At 53.3% G+C, this 19,063-nt stretch overlaps 2 protein-coding genes across 3 annotated transcripts; one reads left to right on the plus strand and one right to left on the minus strand.

The window, feature by feature from the left end:
* The first annotated feature begins 5,264 nt into the window (after nt 1-5,264).
* On the plus strand, nt 5,265-7,627 carry LOC117846498 (uncharacterized). Its single transcript, XM_034727697.2, has 4 exons — nt 5,265-5,872; nt 5,953-6,599; nt 6,688-6,919; nt 6,997-7,627. Exons 2-4 carry the CDS (start codon nt 6,450-6,452, stop codon nt 7,059-7,061), a joined length of 447 nt encoding a protein of 148 aa, XP_034583588.1. The 5' UTR covers nt 5,265-5,872; nt 5,953-6,449; the 3' UTR covers nt 7,062-7,627.
* An 8,390-nt stretch (nt 7,628-16,017) lies between these two features.
* On the minus strand, nt 16,018-18,824 carry LOC117862169 (E3 ubiquitin-protein ligase ATL9). 2 transcript variants are annotated; one of them, XM_034745701.2, is made up of 4 exons: nt 18,394-18,824; nt 18,078-18,293; nt 17,860-17,966; nt 16,018-16,718 (listed from the first exon to the last, which is right to left on the minus strand). In XM_034745701.2, exons 2-4 carry the CDS (start codon nt 18,258-18,260, stop codon nt 16,247-16,249), a joined length of 762 nt encoding a protein of 253 aa, XP_034601592.1. In that variant the 5' UTR covers nt 18,261-18,293; nt 18,394-18,824; the 3' UTR covers nt 16,018-16,246. The 2 variants fall into 2 exon arrangements, with proteins under 2 accessions (XP_034601592.1, XP_034601585.1); XM_034745694.2 differs by having other exon boundaries at nt 18,078-18,298; nt 18,394-18,813.
* Between the last annotated feature and the right edge of the window lie 239 nt (nt 18,825-19,063).

Raw genomic sequence — 19,063 nt, forward strand, 5'->3', positions numbered from 1 at the left:
CGAAGACACCGAAGGCCAGCCTCACGCCGACGCGGAGCGCCTCCAGGGCGATCTCGCGGGTCCACCGGTACGTCCCGAGGGCACGAGTCGCCAGCGAGCTCGTCCCCTCCCCCTGGACCATGCCGAGGCCATCGCAGATGACGCAGACCGTGTCCCGCAGGCTGCCGTGCTCAGCGCGCTCAGTGTCGAGGACCTCCCTGAGCCAGGTGATTTCGTCTGTAAGGACCGTCTGCAAAAGTCCAAGTCAGAAACCATCACAAAGCAACAAGAAAAGAAAGGAACGAAAAAAGCCTTACCCTCGGACAGGGCCTTCAGCTGGTGCTCCCGGTCAAGCCCCTAGGCCACGGAGGTCTGAAGCTCCTGCACTTGCACTTGGAGCTGACTGACCTCCGCCCCAAGCTCGGCCACCACCTTCTCGGCCTCGTTCTTCTGGGCTACCTTGAAGTCCCGGTCTTGCCAGGCCTTCTGCCGCTCGCAGGTCGTTGATGACTTGCTGGGCGGCGGCAACCTGCGCGGTCAGCTCCTGGAGGAAGTCGGACTTCCCATAGAGAAGTCGGACTTTCGTAGGTCCACAGAGAAGCGGTCCTAGAGCTCCCGCTCATTCCGGAGGAAGTCGGACTTCCCCCGGCTGCACTCCTGGAGGGCCTACAGGACGATATATACTCAGCGACAAAGCGACGGGAGAAAAATAACCACCAGGAAGAACATCATACCTGGCCACCGGGAACGACGACGCCGTCCAGCTCCCCCATCACCGAGGACATGGCAGCACGGACGTTTGCAAGTCCACCCTGCACCGCCCACCACTTGCCCCACTCCTCGGCGTCATCCAGTGTGAAGAGGGGCCTATGCGGATCGTCGTAGGACATCCAGCGCAGGGTAGCCCCACTCCATGCCTTGGGAATGGGACTGACCGAAGCAAGGGTAGAGGCCGCTCCGGCCGCCCCAGGCGCCGCCATCCCCGACGCTGCCGCCGGGGCAGGCGCCGTCACCCCGGATGCCGCCGGCCTCGCCGACGGTCCCGGCACGCGCGCCACTGTCCTTGTTGAGGTCGCCGCGGACGTCGTCGACGCCAACGCGCGTCCTGATCCGTCCGCCGCCGCTACTGTCTCCGTCGCAGCTGCTGGAGTGGGCGTGCCCGTCGCCGCCGCGTCCTTCGTCGCGGCCACCAAGGCAGGCGTCCCCGCCCCCGTCGTGGCCTCCGGAGCAGGCACCTCTGCCACTGCCTTTGCGCGGCTCCCCGGGCGGATGTCCCCGCATCCGTCGCCGCCGCTACCTTTGTCGCAGCCGCCGGGGTGGACGTCCTCGCCTCCCCCGCCGCCGCTGTCCCCGTCGTGGCCGTGGGGGTAGACTCTCTCTCCTCCGTCGCCACCGCTGTCCCCGTCACGGTCGCTGGGGCAACCGCCCCCATCTCCGCCACCGCCGTCGGAGCCGCACGCTCCTCCTCCGCCTCGTCGTCGAGGTCTATCACCACCTCGGTCAGAGGGCCCCCAGGGGCAATACCCTGTCCCATGGGGTTGGCTGAGGAAGTAGAGGGCAGATCAAAGGTCAGACCCTGCCCCGTGCCCGGTGGCGGCGCCACTCCACCAGTTGCCGCCGCAGGAGCCACCTCCGCGGTAGGGTTCGCAGTCTCCCCGGCGACACCGCCGCTCGCTGCCGGCGGGGTCGGGGTCCGCCCTGTGGAGGTGGACGACACCCGTAGCGCCTTCTTCGGCGCTAGTGGCGGGACGAGGCCTCGAGGGGTGGCACTGCGAAACAACAAACAACATCAGCAAAAACCACTCGATGCCTGGAAAGGAACGAGACTCGCGAGGAATTTCCACTCACACTCCCCCAGCGCAAGGACGGCGCGTGCGTTTCACCTCCGAGCCTGACACCGACCCCGGGGCATCTGGCAACGGCCGCTTGCCACTGCTCCTCTGCTCCTGGGCCGCAGGCAGATTGACGGGGGTCGGCTCTGTCGACTCCCGAGGGCTGCTCCGCGCCGACCCCTGGGGCGCGGCCCCAGAGCTTTGCGGGGTTGAGTCCCGGGCGGACGGCCCGCTCGTTTTGTCCCCCGCGGCCATTTGGGAGCGCGGCTCCCGGATAATGAGCGCGCCCGACCGAGGGGTCAGAACGAACTCCTCCTCCTCTTCCTCCTTCTCGTCGCCGTCGTCGTCGTCGTCCGACACGACCTGGCCCCGCCGCCGCCGTTGGAACACCCTGGCGGCCTTCCTTTTCTTCTTCACCGTCTCCTTGTCCTTGCGCTGCTTCTGCTTCTCGGCAAGGAGACGGTTCTACTGCCGCCGCTCGGCGTCCTCTAGCACCGGCGGACGCGAGTCGACGACGCTAGTCATGTTGCCCTGAAGGAAAACTCCGCGTCGGAACAACGAACCAAGAAACACAGGAAAAAGAAACAGGCGCGCAGAGTCCTCACCAGGTTGATGAAATTCTCGTCCGGGCGCATCGGAGGGTGGCCGGGCACCGGGTAATCGGCGTCCTTGTCGTCCAGTACCTCCCGGACTCGCTGCCGGATCTCGGAGGCGGCGAGCGCACCCGTCGCGAGGACGGTGCCCTCGGTCGGCACGCCGGGGGTCATCTCGACGAACGAGCGGACCCAGAGCATCAGCGGCGCCACCCTTCGAGCATGGTACGCCCCGATAACTCCAGCCCCAGTCAGCCCCTTTCCCTTCAGGTACTCGATGGCCTGGAGCAAGCCAGCGATCCGCTTCTTCTCCTTCTCCACCAGGTCATACGACCATAGCTCCGGTGCCGCCTCAATGATGCGACCGGTGAACTCCGGCAGAGGGGAGTTAGAGTAGTTCTTCATGTAGAACCACTGCTGATGCCACCCCTTGTGGGATGCCGCGGTCTTCATTGCCATGTATTCCTTGGCACGAGTATGGCGGAGGTGGTTTCCGGCGCACCCTATCGGCACCGGGGTTGCCCGCTGCTGGCTTCCTCTCTTCTCGGCCTTCTGGTACAGGCTGACCGCGAAGAAATACTTCCACAGCAAGAAGTTAGGCTTGATGCCCAGGAACCCCTTGCACAGCGCGACGAACGCCGCGATGTGTTGGATCCCGTTGGGATTGAGGTGCTGCAGCTCGAGCCCGTAGCAGTGCAGGAGCCCATGAAAGAAAAGGCTCGGTGGGGTCGCGAACCCCCTCTCATGGAAGTGGGCGAACGACACGACGTAGCCGGCGGGCAGATTCGGCACCTCCTCCATCTCGGGGAACTGCCATTCACCCCTCTCGGTTTTCTCACAGAGGAGGCGCTTCCTTGTGAGGCCGTCGGCGCGCGAGGTGCCAAAGCTTGTGCGCGCCTAGGATCCCATCGCCAAGGGGAGAAGAGCTCGACGGCGGAAGGAGAGGAAGGTTGCGGCGCTGGACGGAGGAAGACGAACGGCGTGCAAGAAAGCTAAGGGCGCGTGAAGAGGTGAAAAGACTTGGGGCAGATAGCGGGCGGAACCGGCGAGGCGGACTCCCCCGTCGCAATAAATGCGGCGCCAGGTACGCCCCGTCACGCCCGTCCCTTTTTCGGAAATCGTGCGCACGACATGCTGCAGGAAACATCCCCTCCTCCCACGATTCGTGGGTCAACGTCTTCCACCATTTCATCTCCTGGAGAGTGCGCGCCCAACATCCTCCACGTCCGGCCCAAGGCACAACCTCCTTCACGTCCGGCCCGAGGCCCACCAAAAGGTAAAAAAGGGATACGGGGCTGAAAACGCCCCTACGACCCATTACGGTCCAGGGGTTCGAAGGCTGGCCCACTACGGGTTTGACAGCCGCCCCAGGACACCCCCGAGCGAGGGGTGAGAGGAGATGGGTCCGCTAGCAGCCATCACCCAGGCGCGCGACAGCCTAGGGCATCCTATTCTCACATTCGGGTCCGGTCTGGCATCAAAGTTCATGGTTTTTCCCCGAGGAAAGGCAACGAGCCCCCGAATCCAACCAAACGGATTTGGGAACTATATGAACTGGCCGATCGGAACCTGGGGTACGCCACCAGCTTGGCCCGAGCCGGACCCTCCCAAACGGGGACCGGGACCCCACTCGAACCAACCCGTCAGTAGCTCAATGAGCACCACGGTTCATCAAGCGAGGATAGCGTGGCACGGCTCACCCCCTCCATCTCAGCGAACGGACGCTTGAGGGGTAACATACAAAAGTCGACCTAGCCTCCCGACCGGTCCCCTGCAACGCGCGGGGGCTCAGGGGCTAGCCTCGCAACCAATGACCACGCGAATGGTCATGACTTGAGGTTTTCAGATGGAAGGTGCCCTAAGGAACAACAAGAAATCCTCCCGCACCGAGACGCCCACAGGACGCTTCACCTGATCAACCTCCTCGGACAGGCCGAACAAACAACACTTCCCGTCCCTGATTAAGTGCAGCGTGCACGATGAACAGGGATCTCCTACGAACGACGATAGTAGCCTCTGGAGGAGCGTCCCCGCTCCACCACAGGCTCGGGGACTACTGTTTGGGGGAAATATTAATGACCTCCTAATGCCCATTAAAACGTCAATCGTGAAGGCCCAGGCTCACCTGAGGTACTGAAGATTGCTGTCAGCCCAACATGGGAGGGGAGAGCCCCGCTCCACCTCACCCGACCCAGTGCCCCGGGGTAGGATGAGCCCAACCCCTTGATGGCCAGACTCCGCCTCGCCCGACCCCTTGACAGACAGGCTCTGCCTCGCCTGACCCACGGACCTAGGGTCGGGAGCGCCCGACCCCTTGCCGCAAGATTCTGCCTCGCCCGACCCAGGGCATGGGGGTTCGGACTCACCCGGGGCCACAAGACAAGAATCCACCTCGGGCGCAGATCGGAGGATAAGAGCGCGGATCTCGTGGGCCCCCCTATCGATCTCGCCATAAATGTGTCGCGGCTCTGGCGCGCAGAAAGGCACCCGCACCCCCGACGCGACCCATCACAAGTACCCATGCACGACCACACAGCACGGGCTACAGTGGTTGCGGGTCTCCCCGATTTGCCGTAGGGCGCTCATGGCCTGCGCCGCCCGGCACATGAGGAAGCCCCGCCCGTTCTCGCGCCCCGCGCATCCAGAGACAGGGATGCAACATCCACGTCCCACGGGCCATCAACAAGATAACAGGACCACCCGCCTTCCCCGACGGGCACAGATGCCATGACCAAACATCATCATCATGCATGGCGGCCACGGCCACCAGGGAGATCGTCGACAGGATCCGAAGGTAGCGGCCCTCTTTCGACGGACGCGCTGACAGGAGCCGAAGGCCAGAGCGGGGGGGGGGGGGAGGCGGCCCTGGAACTTGGTTCCTCTCCTTATGTTGTATTTTACTTAACTTATTTTATCTCTTTTACTTCTCCTTACACCCGGTCTCACCTGTAACCTCGGTGTCCTCCTTGCGCTATAAAAGGAGAACCGGGGGCCCTGAGACGGGGGACTCTCTCAAGCCAACAGAACACACTCACACTCTCCTTTAGAGCATCAGTGCACACCCAAGAGACTTGGGACCAGCTCCCTCTCTCGCCCTCCTGTAACCCCTACTACAGATCCCGCGTGGGCAACACGAGCAGCTCCCGATACTGGACGTAGGGCTCTTCCTTTCCCGAACCAGTCTAAACCCCGTGTCTCCCACACCACCATTCGAAGCCTTACGCACATAAAAAAAATTTACTAGTCTTAGTCTTGATCCTCTAATCTCGACAACGACAATGTCGCTCAGGGTAATCCTTAGGTGATGAACCCCACTGTCACAGATACAATTCAAGTAGCAGAGGCGGAGCTCAAAGCTGGCCAAGATCCTATTGTGGATGTGCAAGCCATGCCGAAAGCATCGTCTCCAGCTGTCAAGCCGCTACGGTTGTCTGGCGAACCCATGCTGAAGCTGAGGAGATTGTCAAGGTAATCTTTTATGCTATGTCTAAGTACTAATTGTAACTCAAAATCGACTTGTTGTGTCACTAAAGCTTTGTTTTATGCAGGAAATGCTTTGATATGTACCTTGGAGGGCCTAGCTTGAGACCCGTGACCGATGGCGGTAGCCTCTCAGTCCAGGACGTTGCCCCGGGCCAAGCAAGCATGCAGCCAGAGGAACACCCCGCTACAATAAGTAGTCCAGGTGCTATATCATTTGTAGCAGCATTGATGCGAGATGTCATTTCATCTTTGAATGACGTTGTAGTGCCAGCCTCCGAGCTACAAGTACCCAAAGAGGTGATGGTTGCTTCTGGTGCGCTAACCAATGTTGATATCTCGACCTCTAAGCATCAAGTACCCAAGGAGGCACCAGCTGCTGTGGACGTAGCGACTACTTCTGTAGCCCTGGAGCAACGGATTGCTGGTGAAACGACGATTACCTCTGGCACCATGGCTGCAGATGTAGACCCCCGAGCCAGAGACATTAGTCGAGATAGCGACAGCTCTTGATGCCATGGTCGTCAATGCATCTTCCTAGGTAGGGACGTCGACAAGTCTTGAGATGGTCCCTCATGTGAGCGCGGAAGCTAGGACTGGCACTGATAGGAAGATGACTCTGGAGGACATCCAGCTGATCAATGATCCACTACTGAACCCAAAGATGATAGCTACTATCATGGAGATGCACCGTCGTCTCAGTACTTATGCGGAGGTGAGTTGAATTTGCCTTGCTTTGCTGCCGCAATATTTGCTAGCTTGTACTTATTTGATGGTTCGAGTACTAATTTTTGAGTTTCCAGGACTTGATCAATCGCTCCCGTCGCAAGTCAGAGATGCTCAAAGGGTATGGTGATGCCGTACTTCGTGTTGAAGCATTGGAGAAAGAGCTTGCTAAGGAAAAATTGTATACCTCTCGCTTGATGATGAAGCATGACAGCATGACGGCGACCTTCCAGAACAGAATCCAAGATCTGGAGGATGTAAAGGAGCATCTTGTTGCTCGCAATAAGTCTCTCAATCAAAAAATTGAAGGTAGTCTCCTCTCCTTTGATGTCTTTCGACTACTGATTGCCTGATGATCTTACTGACCCCATGCTAATGTTGCACAGAATGTAAGAAATTGGAACCACAGCTTCAAGAATCGATCACCGATTGGAAGAATGCTTTCTACTGAATGATAGATCAACATGACAAGCCGGTGCATCATGTTGAGAAGTTGGAGGATGATCTGGAGAAGGAGACGTGGATGCGTGAGGATGGTGAGGTTGATCTGCTCAATGCCATGAAGACCATCCGAGAGCGTGAAGCTGAGCTGGAAACTTCCAAACTTGCTCTAAAGGAGATATCTGAAGCGGCTCAACCAATAGCAGATATGGTGGAGCCTCCAGTTGAGGGTGTAGAGACCCGTCCACTATCTGAAGTACTCAAGGACGTGCTAGGAAAATTCGCTAGTTATATTCAGACTGTTGAGCTTTGTCAAGTCTTTCTACCCTCAAGCTGATCTGGCTCCTGTTGCGGAGGGCATAGCAGAGGACTGCTCTAACAAACTCTTTCAGGAGTACTTGTAGGAGATGGACCCTATTGCAGAAAAAGTAGCCAATCATCTGGTCCTTGAGTAGCTCTGTATTAAAGTAAACATTAGTTCTATATTAAAAACATGATATAAATGCAATCTCTGCTGCTTTCGACTTGTTATTTTTTTGTGCATCTTACAATCTTCCCTGATATTTGCTTGTACGGTAGATGTAAGTGTCTGCGCACAAGGCTTCTTTGATGAACCTCATCGGATACACGATGTAGAGTACTTAGGATGTGCCTCCTTTTGTGGAGCATGAGTACTCAAGGTATCTGGGTAGCAGACCACTGGGCTAGTAATCTCCTCAGGGTTTCAATGATTAGATCCTATCTTTTACAACTTCTCTGAGTTGTATCAATGTTACGCTCTAGAAAGCCTGGAACTACAGTCTTGTTTATACAAGCCACGATCTAGGCTAAATAGCCTAATCAGTAGTTTGTCAGGTGATTAGGTAACCCCTGATGAAGTGCTGACTCATCTTTGCAAGCCGCATTAGATAGAGTTGTCCAATAGGTTGTCGTCAAGCGTTAAACAACTCCTTCACTAGCTGCAAACTTGCTTTTGCAAGGCGCGATTGTACAGATTTATCCCAGTAAGGTTAATAACCTTTTTTGTGGACTGCAAACTTGCTTCTACAAGCCGCGATTGGACGAGTCTGTCAAATGAGTTGAATAACTTGTTGGAATTTTGCAGACTTGTTAATACAAGACGTATTTGGGCAATTTTTGCCTAGGGAGCTGAACAACTCGTTGGGGTTTTGCAGACTTCTTATTACAAATCGCAATTGGGCGATTTTGCCCAGGGAGCTGAATAGCTCTGCAAACTTGCTTTTGCAAGTCGCAATAAGGCAGAAATAAGTAGCCGAATTATGACAAAAAATATGACTGCTTTATTGAATTGTAAATCTATGACTAGGGCCGATGGCCGATTTGCATGAATAAGCGGATCTAAATTAGGGATAAAATCGACAAAGTTGTCTGATTTTCCATGAGTTGTCGACATCTACACCAGAGGGATGTTGGAGCCTATACGACCCAGGTCCGGTGACCTTGGAGACGATGAACGGTCCCTCCCATGGTGAGTTTAGCTTGTGCAGCCCCTTGGTGTCTTGGTTACGCTTGAGGACTATATCGCCTATATTGAATGAACGTTCTTTGATATTGCGATCATGTAGCAGTGGATTCCTTCAAGGTACCTTGCAGACTAGACGAGTGCTGCACAATGAGCTTCTTTGAGGCTGTCTAAGTCAAGACGCCTTGTTTCTTCTGCTGCACCCTCCTCGTACTGCTCGACTATTGGAGATGTCCACATGACATCGGCATGTAGGATAGCTTCGGATCCGTAGATCAGGAAGTAGGGCGATTGCCTTGTAGGCTTGCATGGCTATGTACGGAACCCTCAGAGGACATTGGGTAGTTCTTTGAGCCACTTGCATCCTTTCGTGTTTCTGATGTCATGCAACCTTTTCTTAAGAGCTTCGAGTACCATCTCATTAGCGCGCTCAACCAGGCCATTGGCCCGCGGATGAGCAACAGAGACGTACCAGACGTTGATCCTGCTAATCTCGAGGTATTCCTAGAACTCGTTATTATAGAAGTTGGAGCCCAGGTCTGTGATAATACGATTGGGGAAGCCGTAGCGGTGGACAATTTTGTCAAGGAAGTCGAGTACTTTGTCTGCTTTGGGGCAGAATACTAGCTTTACCTCGATCCACTTGGTAAACTTGTCAATTTCCACCAGTACTCGATTAAATCCTCCAAGCACCGTGGGCAGTGGGCTAATCATGTTGAGCCCTCAGCATGCAAAGGTCCAAGAGGATGGTATGGTGATCAGCTTGTAGGTAGGGATGTGCTGTTGCTTGGCGAAGAATTGGCATCCTTAGCATCAGCGGACTAGTTCCTCGGTGTCAGCAAGAGCTGTCGGCCAATAGAATCCTGCTCTGAAAGCTTTGCCCACGATCGTGCATGAAGACGCATGATTGCTGCAAACACATTTATGAATCTCCTCCAGTATGTCCTTGCCATCTTGCTGTATGACGCAGTTCATAAGTACTCATGATGTTGCGCCTCTTCTGTAAAGCTTGTCTCCGACTAGAACATAGTTCTTGTTGTGTCATAAGACTTGCTCGGTATCTATTTTGTCTGAGGGTAACTTGTGCTCCTGGATGTAGTCGATGAAGGGAGCTTTTCAGTCTGCATCGATCATCATAAGCTCCCGATTTGGTGCGGTAGGACCTCGATCAGTGGTTGTTGATGGTGCTGACTCCAATATGGATGGCTTGTGTAGCTCATGGACGAAAACCCCTACTGGAACTTGAGCACGAGTAGATCCAAGCTTGGATACGACGTTCGTGGCAACATTGTTGGCACGAACTACATGGTGGAATCTCCAGACCAGAGAATTTGTTCTCTAGCTTGTGTACTTTTAGGCAATATGCATCCATGTTCTCATTACGGCAATCCTACTCATTGTTGACTTGATTGATCACCACTAGTGAGTCCCCGTAGACAAACAATCGCTTGATTCCTAGTAAGACTACCAAGCGGAGCCCATGCAGAAGTCCTTCATATTCAGCTTCGTTGTTAGATACTTCCCAGAAGATTTGTAGGACGTATTTGAGTTGTTCACCTTTGGGAGATATCAAGAGTACTCCTGTACCGGCACCCTTAAGCTTGAGTGATCCGTCGAAATACATGACCCAATGCTCTGGATACTTTGCTGGTGTTGGTAGTTGATTCTCCCACCATTCTGCCATGAAATCGACTAGGGTCGGGGACTTGATTGCAGTCCTTGACTTGAATTCCAGGGACAATGCTCCGAGTTCCACCGCACACTTAGATATTCTTCCTGTTGCGTCCAGATTGTGGAGAATTTCTCCGAGAGGGAAATCTGTGATGACGGAGATGTTGTGCTCCTGAAAGTAGTGTTGTAGTTTTTGTGAGGTGAGCAATATTGCATATAGCAATTTCTGGACTGGCGGGTATCTGGCCTTCGAATAGGACAACACTTCGCTGACAAACTAAACAGGCCTCTGTACTTTGTATACATGGCCTGGTTCAGATCTTTCAACCACAATCACCGTGCTGATGATGTTGGTAGTCACGACGATGTACAGCAGCAAGTCTTCGTTGAGGTTTGGAGCTGTGAGGATCAGTGGCTTTGATAGGAAGACCTTCAACTGTTGTAGGACTTTATCTGCCTCTTCGGTCCACTGAAACTTGTCTTGCCACTTGAATAGTCTGAAGAAGGGTAATCCCCATTCCCCAAGTCTTGAGATGAATCTGTAGAGAGCCACCATGCATCCAGTCAGCTTCTGGATGTCCTTGATGCCTGATGGGGCATGCATATCGGTGATGGCAGAAATCTTATCAGGGTTAGCCTCAATACCTCAATGACTAATGATGAACCTGAGTAGTTTCCCGGAAGGCACACCGACGACGCACTTTGTCGGGTTGAGCTTCCACCAGAATTCTCGCAGACTTGCGAAGGTTTCTTCTAGATTCGCAATCAGGTCGTCGGTCTAGTCTTTACAACCACGTCGTCCACGTACGCCTCCACGTTGCAGTGCAGCTGCTTCTTGAATAACTCTTGGATTGCCTGTTGATAAGTGGTGCCTGTGTTCTTCAATCCGGAAGATATTATTGTGTAGCAAAAAGTTCCGTATGGGGTGATGAACACGGTCTTGATCTGGTCTTATTCCTTGAGAGCTATCTGGTGATACTCCAAGTAGCAATCGAGGAAACAAAGGAGGGCACATCTAGCTATGGAGTCGATGACTTAATTGATCCTAGGAAGTCCGAAGGGATCCGTTGGACAGTGCATGTTGAGGTTCGTGTAGCCGACACACATCCTCCACTCATTGTTGTTTCTTTCGCATCAGGACGGGATTGGCAAGCCACTCTGGATGATAGACTTCTTTTATGAAGGCTGTCGTGAGTAGTTTGGCCAGCTCTTTCCTGATGGCTTCCCTTCTATCTTGGGATAATCATTGTAGGCGTTGCCTTTTCGGTGTAGCTCTCAGATTCATATTGAGTGAGTGCTTGATCAACTCCCTGGACACCCTCGACATGTCCGCTAGTTTCCACGCGAAGTTGTCTCGGTTGGCTTGGAGAAAGTTAACGAATACACTTTCCTATTTAGGATCCAGCCCTGTGCCAATCAGGGCTGTCTTGGAGCTATCACCAGTCTCAAGGTTAATGGCTTTGATGTCTATTTCACTTGCTGGCTTAACCTTGGTTGCCCCTGATTCTTTTTTGGGATTTTGAGTTCTGACAGGGACAGCTTCTTGGATGCGATGAAAACTTGCATCATAGAGTTTGGTACTTGGATAGTTGCTGCTAGCTCCACGGCTTCTATGTCTGAGTCATACGATCTCTTCAAGTCTCTGCGTAGGGAGAGTATTCCCTTGGATCCCGGCATCTTGAGTACTAAGTACACGTAGTGCGGGATGGCTATGAATTTGGCCAATGCAGGTCTTCCGAGGATGGCGTGGTATGATATTTCGAAATCCACTACCTTGAACCGGATGTATTATGTTCGGTAGTGTTCTTTGGTTCCAAAGGTAGCTGGCAAAACCACCTGTTCGAGGGGTACAGCTGCATTGCCCGGGTTGATCCCAACGAATGGGGAGTTTGTTGGGGTGAGCATATCGGTGATGTCGAGGCCCATCTTCTTCAGTGTTTGAGAACTTTCCTAAGTCTGGAGAACGGGACCGCCATCAATGAGTACTTTAGTAAGTCTGGAGCCAGCGACAACTAGGTCCAGGATCAGAGGATACCATCCTGGGTTTGAGAAACTACTCCATTGGTCCTTCCTGGAGAAGGTAATTGGCACCTCGGACCATTTGAGGAACGTTGGTGTCGCAGGTTCAATGGACATTATCTCTCGAATAGTGAGCTTCTGGGACCTCTTAGTAGCAGTACCCGAGGTTTCGATGACGTTGATGGTGTTGGATGGGTTCTAAAACTTGCCATTGTCGCCATCAACTTCGTCGTCCTTGGCTTTGCCCTTGACCCTAGTGCCAGATGACTCTGGCAGGTCTTTCATGACTATGCGTAGGCTAAAACAATCTATCACATAATGCTTGTGGTATGGATGCCATGGGCACTGTTTCTTCAGGAGCTCGTTGAATGAGGGTCTATCTTGATTCTTTCTGCCTTCTTTCTTGGACGACTGCGAAATTGCCACAACAGTATTGTCTGGCTTGCGCTTGCGGTTGTGACCTCCCGAGTAGTTATTTTGGTTGTCATTGTTGGAGCGATCATTATGGTTCTTGTCATTGCGTTGGCCATTGTTATATTTGTTGTTGTGCTGACCCTTGTTACGATTGGACTTGAACCTTTCGATCTCCCTGTCTTCTTCATCTACTCACGTCTGTACCATGATCTTGAGGGATTTGACATCAGCGGGGCATCTTCTGCCGAAGTCCTGGAACATCCGGCGGTCGTGGAGGCCATTTTGGAAGTAGTCAATGATGTCGCGCTCCGTGATATCCACGATTATGGCCTTCTTGTTGAAAAAGCGATGTAAGTAGCTCCGCAGGGTCTCACCTTCTTATTGCTTGACCTGGAACAAGTCAATCATGTTGCCAGGACGCTGCCTTGCCCCTGCGTAGTTGTTGGTGAATGCTATCTTGAGGTCTTTCCATGAGTCGATGGAGTTCTTGTTCAATGATTCGAGCCACGTGAGTGGCGCCGCCTCCATGCAGATGGGAAAGTAGATGACTTTGGTGTCGTCGTTTCCCCCGACTGCTTGTAGTGACAGCAAGTAGCACCGGAGCCATTGGACTGGGTCCTACTTGCCATCGTACTTGGTGATACCCAGAGGTTTGAACTTTTCGGGTAGAGTTGTCTTCCTCACACGTCTTGAGAAGATAGGGAATAAGTCAATATCATCTCTTGGATGTTCGACTTCTTACTCGTGCTCGCGGCGCCATCCGTTGATGATTTACAGGCATCGCGACTAGCGTTGATCTTGTTGCGGAGGTCTTCTATTGAGCGTTCAGGTTCTGGGTTAGCCCCACGGTGGCCACGGCCTCCCGAGGGTCCTGCTTGACTACCTTCAGCTCCAGCTTAGCTTGGTCTGACGCCTCCGAGTTGACTTGGTCTGGACGGAGGGCCTCTATGGCTGCTGCCATGTTGACTTCGCTGGGATGCGGTGCGTTGGACTGACTATTGGATTTTGCTGATCGAGTTGTTCGTACGCACGTTCTGCTAGTTCAGCCAACTGTCTAGTGTACTTGTTCTGCGGCATCGTGCAGGTGATGAGATCAATAGACGTGATGGTGGCGAGGGGAGTACGATGGTGAAGCGTTTGAATTGCTTTAAAAGCATTATCCAAGTTCATGATTGGTAGGTCCGCTGCAAGGCGGCGACAGCGGCGCTCTACTCTTGCGGTGTTCCTTGCTTGTCATCGAGTTCTTTGAGCTTCAGTCTCTTCTCTGACAACGTTGGCGGTGAGCTCATCCTGAGAGGCGTCATCTCGGTGACGCTCATGTCGCAGATTTCTATCCCATTGCTTTTCTTCTTCGTCCTCTTGTCCAGTAATAAGAGCGAAGAGTTCTCGTTCTGAGGAATAGCTTCCCGAGCTTGAAGTGACAACCTACATGGTGTCACCTTCCTCGTAGATGAGTGATAGAGGAGTCCCCTCTTGGTACGGGAGAGTGTCAAGGTAGGCGATGAATCGCGAATCGTGGTTTTTGGCGAGAGCGGGTGGCTTCATGTTGGGCCAGTAGGTGAATCTGCCTTGGGGTGTTGATGTGATTACCAGGTCCTGCTGTGGATCTGACAAAGGAGTCTCCTCATCCGAATCCGAATAGTAGTCAAGGTCCTTGATCGTATCCGTATCGGATTGTGATCTGAACAGGACAGCGTGATAACTAGTGGTCATGTTGCGGAGTACAAACGGGAATCGTGATAACTCGCACGATGGCTTATGCGTCGGCTCGTGCAGGTCAATCCGGCCGGTGGAAGAAGTTGAGTTGTACTCAGACTCGTCCGCCAGCCTCTAACTAGGTTAGAAATTGAAAATTCACTAAAATTCTTGACGAGATCCTCCAGAGCTTGGTGCTGGAGCTTAATAGTTTGCTGCTTCTTCTCCAGGGTTGGCGCAATGTGGCGGTGGAATTAACTAGCACCGTCTGCGATGCAAGCCCAGGAGCCAAAGATGAACGTCGTGCCCGCTCCAAACACAACGATTGGCTTCATTATGACTTGTGCCATCGAGTTTGCCAGTGGATTCTCGACGAGAACCCCTACCTGGCGCACCAGCTGTCGGTGTTTAGACCCGGCAACCTACCGAGGGGGGTGCCCGAGGTAGTGTTTTGGTTAGTGGGGCTCGTCGAGATTAGGAACTCGAAGGTAAACGCAGACACATGATTTAGATAGGTTCGGGCCGCTGAATAGCGTAATACCCTACATCCTGTGTGTTGGTTGGATTGAGTTGCTTTGGCGGGGTCCTTGCCTCGCCTTAGAGGGCAGGGTTACAGGTCGGTTGGTTACAAAAATACTAGTCGGATTCGACTAGACGAGTTCTACTCTTATTACTACGAGTACTTTTCTAATCCTCAACTAGTTTCTATCTCTTCATGTAGACTACGCCGTTCTGCACCATAGTCTCCATGTCAGATGTGTCTCGGTGTCCAGCCCTATATTTAGGATTGTCCAAACCTTCTGCGTCTCGGTGTCCAGCCCTATATTTAGGATTGTCCAAACCTTCTGCGTCTCGGTGTCCAGTCCTATATTTAGGATTGTCCAAACCTCCTGGTGGGCTCATAGATGTATGTACGACACTCACGAAGTGCAATGTGGGCCCTCACCTAGGTCATGCCCCTTCATGATCGGGCATTTTACTGCAAAGAGGATGCATCTCAACTAAATACATGCCATTTTAAATGTTCTAGTTAAACATGTAAAATGTAATTAATAATCATTTGTTAGTTGTATAACTTCTCACTTTTTTATGGCTAATGGGGTTAAAGGTTGCATGACTGTCAAAACGTGCTATGTTCTGAGTGCTCACGGAATCGGAATCCTCACTCAAACTCAAGCCCCGAGTTTGGACTCGTGTAGATTCTCAAAGTCCAGAAACTAAAATCTACCCAATGCAAGATCGAAGGGGGGAATTTAGATTTTTACAAGTGGCAGGAACAGCTTGAACGCACCCACTCTCCCGCTGGGGAGATGGTAGGCCAGCGCACCCTCCAAGTTTATGTTTCATGTGGGCCCCTGACCTAGGCCATGCCCCTTCATGATCAGGCATGGAGCCCGTCCAGGTAAACATGGAAGGACGTTGTCTCTGGCCTTTCTTTTAGAGTTAGCGCTACCGTCCTACCCTCCTCGAACTGCCGAGGTGGGACTAAACGCTCGCACCGAGCGCGCTGCCTTGCCTTGCCTCTCTGCGAGTCCGCGCGCTTTGCTTTTCCGTGGGCTGATTTGTTAGTGGGCCTCCGTGTTCGGGCCGAATTTAGAGTTGTCCGTTCTCGCCCGTTCTGAACCGATTTTCTTTGCGGAAAGCTGCAGCCTGCAGGAGTGAAAAAGGCATAGCGCGAGCATGGTGGCTTTCAGGCTATTTATTGATCACGTAAGAACAAGTGCATCGATCAATTCAACTATGACTGTACAAGCAAGCTCTATGGACAATGAGCTTCAGGAAATCAGAAATGAAGCCTGTGTAAAACCAGATTGAATTCCCAAGACTATCCCCTAAACACGTCGCGATCTCATTTCTCACGCTGTTCCGTTCCATTCCATGTAAACAAAACGTGTGCCAGCGTGCAATACTACCTAGCAATGCTCCGACGCTCCGGCGCCGCTCCCGCTCTGCCTCGCCGCCTCGCCACAAGGAGAATGGCTACCGCCGCCGCCAGTAACAGCAGCAGCAGGGCTCTGGTCGCCGGGGGAGGCGGGCTCTTCAATGACAATCTCCAGCCGGCCATCCGTCCCCGTGTCCGTCCGGTGCCTGCCGTCCGCTTGCGGGGACGCGGCTGTGATGTCGGACGACGACGCGGGGACCTGGGTGGTGGAGGCCGCCGGTGCCGCCCTCGTGGCGGCGGCGCTGGCGACGAGGACGCTGTAGTCGAGCGGCGTGGCGCGGTTGCCGCTGCTCTGCTTGGCGCGCAGGGAGGCGCGGCAGACGGGGCAGGTGGGGTGCTGCCGGAGCCAGGCGTCGATGCAGGGCGCGTGGAAGGCGTGGCCGCAGGTCGGCAGCACGCGCACCACGTCCTTGGCCTCGTACTCCTCCAGGCACACCGTGCACCTGCACAGCACGACGCTGAGTGAGTCCACGAAAATTCTCTGCATTAGACTTCTTCTTTTGCTGATTCGTCAGACTAGTCTCAATGGAAATGTTACGGAAGTTTCGTGAACATTTAATTTTATGTCATTGAGACAAGCTATTTATGAGGAGAGAGGAGATGGAAGTTTTATCCCTATGAAATTCACTTGGCACAGTTACCAAGTTCAATAGAATCCAACGAAACTTGCACTGAACATGCTATGGTTTCATGGCATGACATATTTGGTCATAGGACAACGCGGAAATTAATGATTTAGGCTACCTATAAAACTGTGTAATTAAACTATGCACTGAGAGTGACAGTTTCATTTCGTTTCAACTGACTTGACATTCTTAATAATAGTGTAATGAAATCATGCACTGCATGAGATTAAGCTTATGTACGCATGTTGATTGTTAAGACAGCCGGTCGACAGAAATGGCAGCACTGTTGCAGGGTTGCTTTCACTGCCTCTCTGTGCACACGTCAAACCTCAATTTTACAAGCCCGAAATTGGCAACCAAAATGGCCTTTCAAATGGTGTGATAATCCAGTTTCAGAACGGCGAATGCACTGAAGCTAGATTGCTATTTTTTTCAACAATTTAAAACCTCTTCTTTTAGATCCTGTTTGCCCAGCTAAATTTTAACTAGCTAAAAGATTCCTTTAGCTAGTTGAACCCAGCTAAACTCAGCTAAAGTGATAAAAGACTAAACTCCTCCTTCATCTTTCTCGGGAAAAAGTATTTAAAGTGGGAGTGAGGGGTATGATAGGCAGATACCTTTTCAACATTTAGCTAGAGAATCCAAAAATCCTTAGGCTGCCACGTTGGTTCTACTTCTGTCTGTCGGTCTGTGGGCTGCAAAAGGGGTTTATGAATTCTCTCTATCCATGCCCTACAAATGGTAATAGGTTTACACAACGAGGCTGCCAAATTGTGGCGAAATGCAACTTTACTTGGTGACTTGGTCCGTGGTCCATCTCGTGATGATCAATTGGTCATCGCAAGTTGCAAAATGCAGCGAGCATGCATGTGTAGTTGAGAACGATGTACTGATCAGAACTAAGCGGATTTGCTGCAAACAGAGAAGAGGAGGATGAGGAGGAAGCTGGTATCTTAACTGCGACTCCTCCGGCACCGGCGGTCGCTGCGGGCCGCCGTCGCTCAGCTTGACGGTCGGGAAGGTCGTCACCACGGAGGGCTGCAGCCCGTGGATCCCGCGCTCGACCTGCACGGCCGCACGCAAAGTTGATTCCCGGCAAGAGTCACTGCCATCAAAGAGCAGGGGAGGATAACATAACACGGCGGATAGGGGAAGGGGGAAAGCACGGCGCCTCACGTTGACGACGAAGGCGTCTCCGGCGGCGCGGTCGGCGGCGGCGGCCCTGGATAGGTGGAGGCGCGCGCAGAGCAGCCTGGTGAAGACGAAGAGCACGAAGAAGGCGCTGACCGAGAAGGCCATCACCGTGGTCACCATGTTCATGCCGCCCATGCCGCCCTTGGAATCCGCCGCCGATGACATTGCTCCAGCATCTCACTCCAGCGCGCCCCTCTTCTGCGCTGCGCAGCAGCCAAACCACTCAAGCTCTGCTGCTTCTTCATCCCATATTCCCATCAGAGAAATCAACTCGCCTCTGTGAGCAGAACATGCATACCTGGAGCTAGGTCGAATTCCTCGCCCTGGCCGCTTCGCCTCCTCGACTGTCTGGAACCAAATTTGTTGTGTTATCCACTAACCATCCATCCTGCTCTGCTCTCCTCGGATAATTAAAGAGGAGGAGGAGGAGGAGGAGGAGGAAGAAGAAAAGGAATAGCGGATAGAGGCAGGCATGGCGATGGCGACGGCGAGTGTGCCCTGCGCCGGCCGCGCCTATGGGAAATTGTTTAATTTCTTTAGCTTCCTCCTAATGGCGATAAATAATCCGTGCTCACTTGTCGACCGCGGAGGGCACGGTGATCAAATCATATCCCCGCGGGGGGGAATCTAATGCCATTGTTAATGCGCGCAGTCGTTAGATTAGGGGCCGCGATTAGCAAGTCAATCATGGAGGGGCCCCGGCTGCCCGCCGAGCAAAGCGAAAGCCTCTCGCTTTCACCCCGGAAGCCGCGGTGGTGCCCCCTGCCTGCCCCGCCCGCCGCGTTGTTAATTCTTCTCTCTGGTGAGACGCCGTGACCGGCCTGATGGAGCCTGGAGGAGCGATGCGCTGGAGGAGTGATGCGCTGGTGGATGCGCGGTGGGGGTGCCCGCCGTGCCGTGTCGATTTTTTTCGCCGCGGCCGCTTGTGACCGACCGTCCTCACCTTTTTGTTTATTTTTGGAGACCAG

The sequence above is a fragment of the Setaria viridis genome, chromosome 1, assembly GCF_005286985.2.
Source record: "Setaria viridis chromosome 1, Setaria_viridis_v4.0, whole genome shotgun sequence".
In the NCBI taxonomy this organism is placed as follows: domain Eukaryota; kingdom Viridiplantae; phylum Streptophyta; class Magnoliopsida; order Poales; family Poaceae; genus Setaria; species Setaria viridis.